The sequence below is a fragment of the Chroicocephalus ridibundus genome, unplaced genomic scaffold (genome assembly GCF_963924245.1).
Source record: "Chroicocephalus ridibundus unplaced genomic scaffold, bChrRid1.1 SCAFFOLD_94, whole genome shotgun sequence".
Taxonomy (NCBI): Eukaryota; Metazoa; Chordata; class Aves; order Charadriiformes; family Laridae; genus Chroicocephalus; species Chroicocephalus ridibundus.
In genome coordinates this window covers 507,615-519,931 of record NW_026961295.1, presented here as the reverse complement: position 1 = coordinate 519,931, position 12,317 = coordinate 507,615, and the positions used below count along the sequence as shown (strand labels likewise).

Here is a 12,317-nt window from a genome sequence, read left to right as displayed (position 1 = left end):
CGTACTGTGACTCAGTCTTCCAGGTGTGGCCTCAGCAAAAAAGAGGGGAAGGACCACCTCCCTCCGCCATGAGCCACCTTTGCGGCAAGGGCTCCTGGTTCATGGGCAACTTGGTGTCCACTGGGACCTTTTCTACAGAGATCCTTTCCAGCCAGGTGTCTCCATCCTGTCCTGATCCTGGCAGTTGTCCCTCCCCATGGGAAAGACTTTGTGCTTCTTTTGGTAGAAGCACATGAGACTCCTGTCAGCCCGTATCTCCAGCCTGTTGAGGTTCCTCTGGGTGGCTGCAGGGCCTTTGGTGTCTCAGCTGCTCCTCCCGGTTTGGTGGCACTGGCAAATTTGCAGATGTTCAGCCAGTGGACAACCCACCTCACTGCTCATCCAACTCATACATAAACAGCTTCTCTAGGAAGATCTTATGGGAGACAGTGTTGAAAGTCTTCCTGAAGACCAGGTAGACAACAGCCACTGCTCTCACCTCATCTATGAGAACAGCCATTGCATTGTAGACGTTTATCAAGTTGGTCAAGCATAACTTCTCCTTGGTGAGGCCACATGATGCCTCCTGATGATTTTATCATCCTTCACGTGCCTGGAAACGGTTTCCAGGATTAGTTGCTCCACCACCTTCCTGGGGGAAGTCCCTGCTGGCCCCACAACTGCTGCTCCACAGCAGCTGGTGACGTTGGGGTGGTGACATGTGCAGGGACGAAGCAGGAGATGAGGGAGGCAGGAGGAGCTCCTGGACCACAGCAAATGCTCCCTCCCTCAGGCCCTCAGCCACCCCCAGGGCCATCGCTTGGACAATGTCCCCATGGCCACATCCACTGAGATTAGATATGGCAAATGCTGGCCGGTAATGGTCATCTGAAAACACCTCCCCTTGAGAAGGAAGGACCAGCCACCTGGCTTGTGCAACGCCCACAGGGCTTGTGACACATAAACCACACAAAACAGCAGGTTTCCACCCAAAAAAAAGGTCACACCTACTTTGTGGTCACTTTTTGAAGGCACATCTTATATATCACTGTGTGTCCTCAGTGCAGCCCACCGTGGCTGTGTACAAGGTGAAGGTGGCCACAGGTAACACACTCAAAGGTGGGACCCACAACTCCATCACCTTAGTGGGCAGTCGTGGAGAGAGACGCTGGATGACCATCAATTGCATGGTCCTGCCGGGGACAGTGAGCATGGGGATGGTGACACAAGTGGTGGCATGAACTGTCCTGGGGGGTCCCAGCATGGGTTTTACTGGGCAGGGTAGGAAAAGGGCTGGGTCATCTCCGAAGTTTTGAGGGGGATGGTGGGAAGGTGCCTTCAGGGATGGTGGGAAGGGGTCTTGGGCAGATGGAAGGAAAGGGGTCTTGGGTGGTGGATGAAAGGGATCTTGGGGGAACGGAGGAAAGAGGTCCTGGGGGGATTGTGGGACGGGGTCTTGGGGGGCGTGGTGGGAAGGGGTCTTGGGGGATGGAAGATAATGTCCTGAGGGAGGGGTGGGGGGAAGGTGGGAAATGGTCTTGGGCAGATGGAAGGAAAGGGGTCCTGGGTGGTGGATGAAAGGGATCTTGGGGGAATGGAGGGAAGAGGTCCTGGGGTGATGGTGGGAAGTGGTCTTGAGGGGATAAAGGGGTCCTGGGGGAGTGGTGAAACAAGATGCTGGGTGGGATGGAGGAAAGGAATCCCAGGGGAATGGAGGAAAACAGTCCTGAGAGGATAGAGGAAAGGGGGTTTGGGGAGATGGAGGAAAGGAGTCCTAAAGGATGGAGGAAAAAGATTCTGGGGGTGATGGGAAGTGGTCTTGGGGAGATGAAGGAAAGGGGTTCTAGAGGATGGAGGAAAAACATCAGTCACTCGCTGAGACAAACAGCTCCGGTGCTGGCATGTCAGCAGCAGAGCTGGGCAATTGCAGTGAAAAGGAGCTTTACCTAAGCTTTTCTGAGGACCCAGGCAGAGTGGCAGGGACCCACAGGGAGCCCACAGCTCGCGCAAGGGCAGCTGACGAGGCAGGGCAGAGCCTGCAGCAGCAGCGGCCAGCCCCCACCCCCTTAAAAGGAGGCCTTAGGGAGCACAAGTGACCAGGAGCGTGGTGACCAGGACAGGCAAACAGGACGTGGCACGTCAGCCAGGGCACGGCACGGCAGTCTGCGCGGCAGTTCGTGCGGAAGGGCGCAGAAAGCTCGGGAGGGAAGCTCAGCCATAGTCTCTACCCGAAAGATGCAGCTTCCTGCATCTTCTGCACTTGCCAGAGCAGACGTGGCCATACAAACAGAGCTCCTGCAGAAGCACGCAGCCACCCAGGTCTCTGGCTGCCGGGAGTGTCTTAACCTCTCAGGGCTAGTGGATGGTAGAAGAGATGACAGCTGGGTGAGGTGCGACCGGGTGGATGATCTACTCAGCCTGGCAGCAGAGCTAAAAGAAAGGCTGCAGAGCATCAGGGACTGTGAGAAAGAAGCTGATTGGTGGAATCAGGCTCTGACCTTCCTGAGGAAAAAAACAGAAGAGCCATCAAAAAAAAACCCCAAGCTGAAGGAGATCTGGTACCCTTCTGCCAGACTGAAGGCAGTGGCCAAAAGGAGGCCAGTGAATGGAGAGGGCAAGCGAACTCCCTCCTTGCCCACATCCCCTAACCAGGTGCGTCTGCAAAACAGGTATGAGGCTCTGGAGGAGATAGGCCAACCCCTGGATGGCATGGGAGATGGTTTGGCTACACCAGAAGAGATGCCAAGACCAGTAAGGCCTACCCGCAGTTTAAAAACCGCCTCCACGAGGAAGAAGAGGTGGGTTGTGTGCAATCTGTCAACACTTGCCTCCATGGCTGGTGTCACCACCACAGTTTTGGGTTTATTCGAAAATGGGATGGCCTATATGGCACCAGGCTTGTTGGCGTCGGATGGGGCTCATCTTTCTGAAAGGGGGAAGAGAGTGTTGGCATTCCAGAGATGTGGTGGGATGGCTCTTATGATTGGAGTGCTGGAATGGAGGGATACAGACTCTTCAGGAAGGACGGGCTGGGGAGATGAGCAGGGGGTATTGCCCTCTATGTCAATGAACAGCTGGAGTGCATGGAGCTCCACCTGGGGATGGATGAAGACTCAACAGAGAGCTTACGGGTCAAGATTAAAGGGAACACAGGGGCAGGAGACATTACAGTAGGGGTCTGCTACTGGCCACCTGACCAGGATGATAGAGCGGATGAGGCCCTCCGTAGACAGGTAAGAGCAGCATTGCATTCACAGGCCCTGTCATCATGGGGGACTTCAACCACCCCAATATTTGTTGGAAAGACAACAGAGCAGGGACAAGAAATCCAGGAACTTCTTGGAATGTGTCGATGACAACTTTCTTCTTCAAATGGTAGAGGAGCCAACGAGGAGAGGAACTATGCTGGACCTTGTCCTTACCAACAAGGAGGGGCTGGTGGGGAATGTCAAGCTCAAGGGTAGCCTTGGCTGCAGTGATCTTGAGCCGGTAGAATTCAAGATACTTCGGGTAGCGAGGAGCGTACTCAGAAAGCTCACTACCCTGGAATTCCGGAGAGCAGACTTTGGTCCCTTGAGGGACCTGCTTGGCAGGGTAACATGGAAAAAAGTACTGGAGGGAAGAGGGGCCCAAGGAAGCTGGTTATTTGTCAAGGATCACCTCCTTCAAGCTCAGGAGCGGTGCATGCCAAGAAAGAAGAGGTCAGGCAAAAAAGCCAGGAGGGCTGCCTGGATTAACAAGGAGCTCCTGGACACTCTCAAAAGCAAAAGGGAGGCCTACAGAGGCTCCAATGACTGATAAAACACCAATATGCTCCTCTCTGGGCATCAGCCCCATGGAGGTGGAAACTTGCCTCTCACCCCACCTCCAGGGGTGCTGCGGGGCAGAGGGGTGCAGGAGGAGGCCCGCTACATGGATGAGGGTGTGTGAACTTTCTGCCCCCGTGTTGCCCCATTGCACACCCTGGGGCGCCATCAGAGCCTGGGGGCACCTCACCCCAGGGAGGGCATGTCTCACTCTGTACCCACTTTGCACGTGGGAGATCCTGGCTTCAATCCCCAGCACCTCCAAGGGAGTTCTTCCCTGAATGCCCAGCCTCAGGGAAAGGCTGGAGCTGGAGCCTCTGGTCCTCTGCAGGCACTGTGGGCCTGCCCTGCCCAGCCAGCGTCTGGCTGTGGGGTGAGGAGGGCTGTGTGCGCTGCCTCTTTGGAGCCCCCTCTCAGGAGAGAGGCGGGCAGCTGTGCTGGACCTGAGCTCAGCTCACTGCCCTGCACCACACACCCACCCAAGACGTGCCCCCTCCCCACCGCCATGTCTTTGGGGTCTGGTTTCCTCCAGCCACCCTCGGGGAGACACTAAAGCACCTGGGCAGGCAAGCACAGCTCTGGCTCAAAGGCTTTTAATAAGAACCGATATGGGGGCCCCTGTGTAAAAACAGGGGAATCAAAATCGAGGAAACGCCTGGCAGTTTCTGCTGCCCGTGGGAAAAGGGAGAGGGTTCCCTGGTGCTCACGGCTCTCCCAGCTGCACAGACCTCTCCTCCCTCCTGGCTGCCCCCAGCTGCACTGCAGGGACGGGCTCTCCTGGCCCGGGGCTCAGGGACTGTTGTGCACTGAGCTCCGGTGTCACAGCCTCTGTGTCCTCAGGGGGATGTGCCACAGACACCTCTTCAGCATCATCATAGCCCGTGCTCTCTGGGGACAGGGACCAGCCATCCCACTTAGCTCCGGGGGCACAAACACCTCTCTGGGAGAGCAGGTTTGGCCCTGCAAGAAGCAAGGCAGGCCATTGCATGTTCACCCCATGGGGTGCCTCTCCTGGGCTGTACGTCACCTTCCTCCCTTCTCCTCACCAGTCTTGAGACGTTCAGCTCCCTCTCCCGCCCACGGTCCCCCCAAGGAAAAACTCCTGGGGCAGGTTCCCCCACCCCAGCACATTGGGCTCTCAGCGTGACAGTGAATCATCCAGCACCGGGGATGCCACCCCAGGAACCAGCAGCTCTTTCTTTCCCTCTCACCTCCAGGGGTATCCGTGGGTCCGGATCCTTCCTCTGCCACCCTGGGCATTTCCCAGTCTTCCTGCCCAGGGGAAGGATCCTCCCCAGGGTCAGAAACCTCCCTGGCATCATCATAGCCATCAGCTGGGTCACCTCCAGGCAGGACAGGGACGTCTGAAAGGAGAGGAGAGCTGGTGACAGTGAGAAGATGCGTTCTGCAGAGCAGAGGATGGGAGGATGCGCAGGGACGTGGGGCTCCGACGTCGGTGTTTGCAGCCCCACAGGAGATCCCGCCCGTCCTCCCAGCTCCGAGCATGACGCTCAGTGACACTGCTGTCCATCACATGTCTGCAGGGAGGAGAGATCCACCCCTTCCTGCCCCCATTAGCTGGTGCTGACCCCAGACCATCCTCCTCCTCGCTGTCCCCGGGGTAGGGCTGCAGCTTGCTCAGGGACCCCTCTGAATAGGAGCCTGGAGAGAGGCCCAGCGGGTGTTAGGGGAGTGCGCTCTGCTGACCCAGCTTGTGCTCAGTGCTGCTGGGGACGTGGGACCCACAGAGCCACGGCTGCACGGGGGCGAGGGCTCAGGACTCACCCTGCTGCCCTGGGACAAAGCCCATCTCCAAGGGCCTGCCAGAGCTGCCCTGGGACAGCCCCTTCCCTCACCCCTCAGGTGTCCCCCAGGGTGCAGGGGCAGGCAGAGAGGGGCTGTCCCCAAATGGGATGCGCAGAGCAGGTGGGGAGAAAGCTTCTCTCCTGGGCCCAGGACATGGGTGCTCCCCACACAGATCCAACAGCCCCACAACCGCACGAACCATGGGTTAGGGGGCTGCAGGGGTCAACCCTGGGTGGCAGCCAGGGGAAAGAGCACTGTAGATGTGTCCTCAATGAGGGACGCACACCAACCTGAGCCGCTGAACCTTGCCTGCTTCTGCCATGCTGGGCTGGAACCGATCTCCTCGTACATGGCCTCGGGGAAGGGCTCCTGGGCTCTCTCAGAGCCCGTGGACAGAGGCAGGGCTGGCCCAGGGATGGTCAGAGAGGGGATGGGATCCCGCAGAGAGCACGCACTCTTGTCCCCCAGCTCTGCCTCTCCCGCTCACTGACACCCCACGGCACCCCTGGCCTTGCCAGCAGGCATCTTCCCCTGGGAAGGGACCCACCTCTGCGCCCAGCCCTGGCGCTTCGCACTTGCCCGGCCAGGAGGGCCAGGAACAGGCAGAGAACAGCTTTCAGGATGATGCACATGATGATGGGCAATGAGACTCTCCTGCTGACGGTCAGACGGCCCCGCGTGGGATCTGCATGGCAGGAACACAGAAAGGGCAGCACCAGGCCTGGGAGAGGTGAGGGGCCGGCACACCCCAGTCCTGACCCCCATTACATACCGGGTTTCAGGGGATGAGGGATGGGGAAGCTCCCACCTGAGTGGGTGAATGACAGCCCTCCCCAGCCTCCCGCCCCACCGCTACCCCGGTGCCTCCTCCTGGGAGTTTCACAGCCCAGCAAGGAGCCCCTTCCCTCCGGCTGTGGGTCACAGCCTGGCCCCAAGAAGACCCGGCGCTGGTGGGGAGGACGGGTTACCTGCTGGAGGGGTTGGTGCTGCCGTCCTGGGTGCATCTGCAGAGGAGGAGAAGGAGAGCTGGGCTGAGAGGGTGGGGGTGCAGGTACCAGGGAGCCTCCTCTCTGAGACACCGTGTGTGTGTGTGCGCACGTGTGCATGTGCAGACACCCCTGCCACATCCCACCCAAATCGCCCCTCCTGCCCGACTGGTGAGCATGGCCAGGAAGGAGCGCAGGGCCCAGCGCAGGGACAGAGCCGGCAGCCCGGGAGGTGCCCCTGGGGGCTGCAGGGCCCTGCGGGCAGAAGCTGGAGGACATCGAGCCCCACCGAAGCTGCTGCCCACTCGGCAAAAGGCTCTCCTGCTCTGCAGGGATGGCCTTGCGCTCAGGAGCTCTGGAGCCGTGATGGCAGCCAATGGGGAAAAGGGCTCCCTGTGAGGTGTCCCAGCCCTGCCGCTCACCTGAGCAGTTCACGGCCGCGTCCTCCTTATGGCGGCAGGCACCGCTGTCCCCAGGCCGGGCCCAGCAGTCCTGCAGAGATGGCTCTGTCCCCCGGCACTCCACCTGCTCCAGCCAGATGGGGCCGCTCCCCTCCCCAAATGCAGCCTCGGCCAGGGCAGACACCGCAGGGCCACAGCCCAGCTGCCTGCATGCCACCTCGGCATCCCGCATGTCCCAAGAGTTGCCACACACCGTCCCCCAGGAGCCGCGGTGCCACACCTCCACTCGGCCAGAGCACCCCTTCTCCCCTCCCACGGCACGAATCTTCTCCCTGTCTGGAGAAGGCAGAGAGCTCCCAGGGCCGCGGGACAGCAGGCAGAGCCCTGCCAGGCGAGAGGGGCATGCAGAGGAGCAGCTGCCTGTGCAGCTCGGGGTGCTGGGGCACGCGGCCATTGGGGCCGGGGGCGTTTCTGGCTGACTCCCTGCAGAGGGAAACGCTGTGGTGAAGGGGCTGCTGCAGGGGGGGCGTGCAGCAGAGAGCGGGGCTCAGCTCAGCTCGTGCCACCCACCCATGGCAGCAGTTGAACCCCGGTCCTTCAGGGGACACACACTCGGCAATGTGGGGGACCCTGACTGCTCGGCCCCAAAGGGACCCTGGGTCACAGAGCAGCAGGAGGGTGTCCATGGAAGGGACACTCCTCAGAGCCCTGGCTGTTCCCTTCTGGGACCTTGCCTCGAGAAACCTCTGCCTCAACCAGGCGAAGCTGGGAGCCCGGCTGGCAACCGCTGGTGAATGTGTGGGGCTCCAGGAGAGGAAGTCCCATTTTTGGTACCAGCAGCAGAAGCGTCTGGCTTGGAAATGAAAGGCCCCTGCAGGCCCAGGAATTTGTCCATGCCCAGCCAGGAGCAGGATCGCAGGGGATGCTGGTGCCCGGCTAGCTCAGAATTACCCTTGCAGGTGATGTGGGTCTCATCTCGCAGGTCGTCGCATGACTGCGGGTGCCAGGGAGCGGAGGGACACTGCCAGAAGGAGCTGTTTCTCTCCCCACACTCCACACGATCCAGCCAGGCCGTGCCAGACAGCCTGCCGTGGGGCCGTTGTGTTTCCAGGGACCCTCTGTCCCCGCAGCCCAGCTCCTTGCATGCCAGCGACACAGTTTCAGGAGTCATGGAGTTGGAGCAAACGCTCCCCCACGTCCCATTGTAGAAAACCTGCAGGCGCCCGGAGCAGTTGGTGCCGTTCTCCAGCCTCAGGGCCATGAACTCTGGGAGGAAAGGCAGCGAGGGGGAACAGGCTGGGCTGGGGCTGGGGGAGCAGGGACACCCCTGCACCCGCCAGGCCCTCAGACAGGCAAAGGCACGTCCAGCAAGTCCCCCTTGCACCCACGGACAGAGAAATGTCCCTGATGGACAGACACCCCTGCCCTCCCTGCTGCCCGTCAGGGACAGCGGAGCGCCCCAGGGACCCCCGGTGGGACTGAGGGCACCTGTGCATGGGTGTCCCCACAATGGCCTTTGTCAGGGGCTCAGAGCTGGCCAGGAACAGCCTCGGCCGTGTCCGGCTCTCCCCTCGTCCCGGCCTGCCTGGGCGCTGGGCTCCCACCACAGCTCCCGGCACACACCTGAGCAGACGACTCCTGCGTCCTCTTTGTGCCCGCAGCCGTGCTGCCCCCAGGACCCTGCCGGGCAGTCCCAGAGAGCAGCTTCGGCCCCGGAGCAGTTCACGCTCTCCAGCCAGATCTGAGCGGAGCCTTCCCCGAAGCGAGCGGAGCCAACCGCCTCCAGCGCCCCTCCGCAGCCCAGCTGGCGGCAAACGACGGCAGCATCAGACAGGTCCCAGCCGTCATCGCAGACGCTCCCCCAGCTGCCCTGGTAGTAGCTCTCCACTCTCCCAGCGCAGCGCCCACGCCCATTCACCAGCCGCACCTGACGGCTCCCTGTAGCAGGAGGAAACCCCGGCTGCCGTCAAGGGCCGGCTGCCCACCCAGCCCAGAACCTGGGGGGGCCATGCAGCGCCACTCACCCCGGCAAACGACCCCCACGTCCTCGGCAATCCCTGCTTCCAGCGCACTCTCAGGCAGGGAGGTGTTGCAGAGGGTCAGGTTGGCCTCGTGCCCTGCACACCGCACCCCGCGCAGCCCCACGGGACCCGTCCCTCTCTGAGCCTTCGGGGGGTTGTAGGCTGCCTCTGCCTCTCCGCACTGCAGCTGCCGGCACACCACGCTGGCCTCCTGCACGTCCCACTGCTCATCCAGGACTCTGCCCCACCTCCCGTGCTGGAAGATCTCCACTCGCCCGTCGCACGGGCTTCCTCCACCCACCAGCCGCAGGGATGCGAAGCGAGCTGGGCCTGGGGAGAGCAGCCATGCCCCAGCCCTTGGCGGCATCGGGGAGCCCGGCAGCCTGCAGCATGTCTCCAGGCTCTGGCACCCTTGCAGGAGGGCCTTGGAGCTCACCTGCCTGCTGCCAGCCCTCTGTGGGGACCTTCTGAGCCAGAGCCTTGCACTGCCACAGGGTCCCCTGCTTTGGGAGCATTTAAGAGGAAAACAGAGTAACCGAGTGTTTTCCTGCACTCACCTGAGCAAATGACAGCAGCGTTGTTCTCATGGGAGCACGGCGAGGCCCCCAGGGCAGTCACTGGGCACTCTCCCAGGTGGGCTTCAGTCCCGTCACAGTGGAAGGAGTCTCTCCAGACAGGGCCGGTTCCTCTCCCAAAATGCCCTCCTTTAGGAATGGACTCAGCAAACCCGCAGTTGAGGTGACGGCAGAGAACGTGGGTGTCCAGGAGGTCCCAGCGGGAGGCACAGAGGGTGCCCCAGGTCCCCTGCACATGGACCTCCACCCTCCCCTCACACGCCGTGCTGCCGTTCACCAGCCTGAACCCTGTGAACTCGGGACAGAGAAGGATGAGACAGGGCAGACTTGTGCTTTTGCTGCCTTGGGTGGTGGAGTAGAGGGCAAACGGACACCCTGCCTTTCTCCTCCTTCTGCACCCTTTTAGGGCTGCAGACAAACATTCAAGGTCAGGTCTAACGGGGCTCTGAGCAACCTGATCTAGTTGAAGAGGTCCCTGCTGGTTGCAGGCAAGTTGGACTAGATGACATTGAAAGGTCCCTTCCAACCCAAACCATCCTATGGTTCTGTGATCACCCCTTCTGTCCTCACACCCAGCACAGCACAGTCCCGTCCCTGCTCCCCCATCATCGGCACACCCCCGGTGGTAACACCCTGCCCTGAGTCCTTACGTGTGCAGGTGACACCGGCAGCATTCGCGTGGGGGCAGGGCCGGTCCCTGGGGGACCCCGTGGGGCAGGAGCTGAGAAGGGATTCATTCCCCACACACTGCAGCTCTCTGTCCCACGTGGGACCAGCCCCTTCTCCAAAGTGAGCTGCCCCGGGACCAGACAGGGCTGTGCCACACTGCAACTCTCTGCAGACCACGTCGGCAGCTTTGGGACCAAAGTCGGAGTCACAGACAGTTTTCCACTGGCTCCCGTCATGGATCTCCACTCGTCCTGAGCAGGGGTTGTCCCCTCCAACCAGCTGGACAAATCCTGGAGTAACCAAAGAACCCTGTGAGTTCCCACAGCCCTCTGGCAGTTACATACCCATGTCCCACCTGCCCTGCAAGGTGGCCACAGGCAAAGAGCCCCACGACCCTCCCAGCAGCTCCCAATGGGTGCTGATGGCACAGATATACCAGGCACATCCTGCTCCTCTGCCCAAGGACAGGGCTTTTTCCCTTTGAACGGCCCCTTTGCTTTGGTTGAGGGACTTGTGTCTGCCAGAAGGCACAACCCAAAAGCCACTGGCCACTCTGCACCCTTCTCTGGGGCTGTGGGTGGCCGCGTGAGCAGCTCTCGGTGCCTCTGGCACAGGGGAACCTGGCCCTCAGCAATGCCAGACAGGTGCTGGCTGAATTGGAGAAGAAAGATGAGAATCAACAAAAAATGCGGGGCATTGAGGGGGATTCATCTCCCAGCCCCAGGCACCAACCGACGGTGGGATGAACCATCTTGGGGCCCGGCGGTGGGTGGAACCCCACTGGTCTTTCCTCAGGGACCAGGGACACCAGCAATGAGAGTCCCAGCTTGGCAGTGTGACCAGCAACACAGGACCCTGCCCTGGCAGCCGTTCATTGCTCCCTGAGGGCACAGCCAGGTCCCTTCTCCTGTCCCAGTCCCAAAGGTGGGGAAGAGATTGGCTCCTTACCTGAGCATGTCACCCCAGCATCCTCACCATGATCACAGTTGCTTTGACCCCATCCATTGTGTCTACAGTCAGACAGGGCCGACTCTGTGCCGTGACACTCAACATCATCCATCCAAATGGGGCCAGATCCTGGCCCAAAGTGTGCTTCAGCAGGAGCTTTGACAGCGGACCCACAGCCCAGCTGCTTACAAACCACTGCAGCATCATTCGTGTCCCAGGAGTCATCACACACGGTCCCCCACTGGCCCTGGTGTTTTGCCTCCACTCTCCCAGCACAGCGTCCGCTGCCATCCTCCAGTCTCACCTCCGCAGCCCCTTCAACCACCAAGACGGGACTGGTCAGGAGAGCGCCGAGTCCCAGAGTGCAGCTCTGGGGTCCTCCCTGCCTGTCACAGGCACCAGGATGGGAGCCCTCTCCCCTCCAGGCTCTCCCTGGGGATGTGTGGGCGTCCCCCCACTCCCCATGGGCTGTGCAGGCTGGGGGTGCTAACTCCAGACCCGCCCGGCCATTTTCTGTCCACAGCCCTCAGCACCTCCTCCCACCTCAAAGGGCCCCTGCCCATGCCCACCCAAAACCTGTATCGCCAGGCCGTGCGCAGGGCACCTGCTCCTCCCCAGCCCAGCACCCCTTAACAGCATCATGGAGACACCCTCTCCCACCCACATGGACACAGGCAAAGGCACAGGGTCCATGGACTTGAGCTCCTTCTGACCCTCATCTCAGTGGCACTTGGAAAGAAACCCTCTTCCCAAAGGGCTCTTGATGACCCCACTGGTACCTGATGGCCCTGGGCTGTGGGAAAAGGGACCCGGCACTTCCCTCTGCAGAGCTGCACCCAGAGGAGCAGCCACAGCACCCGAGGGGACAGGAGTCCCTCCATTCCCATCCTGAGCCTCCTGCCCTGCTGGCACAGCCCTGCTCTTCCCCACTCCCTGTCACAGCCCCTGGGGACTCATGGGGACGTCGATGATGGGAGGGTGATATATCTCTGCAGATGCCGACCCAGCCGCGGAAGGAGCCAATCGAAGCAGCAGCACCTTTTTAGACGTTATCGGGAGCTATCTCCCCTCCGACACAGCCCAGCCCGCCAATGAACTTCTCCAGCGCCGTTCATGACCATATATG

General features: G+C 60.9%; 1 protein-coding gene across 1 annotated transcript; it reads right to left on the bottom strand.

Annotated features, from left to right (window-relative positions):
- Positions 1 to 370: 370 nt before the first annotated feature.
- LOC134509183 (scavenger receptor cysteine-rich type 1 protein M130-like) lies at positions 371 to 8,800 on the bottom strand (the record flags this gene model as incomplete). The annotated part of the gene is made up of 3 exons (XM_063321667.1): positions 371 to 565; positions 7,916 to 8,244; positions 8,602 to 8,800. Coding segments are annotated over 3 exons (723 nt in total), but the record flags the coding sequence as incomplete, so codon positions are not given.
- Positions 8,801 to 12,317: the final 3,517 nt, after the last annotated feature.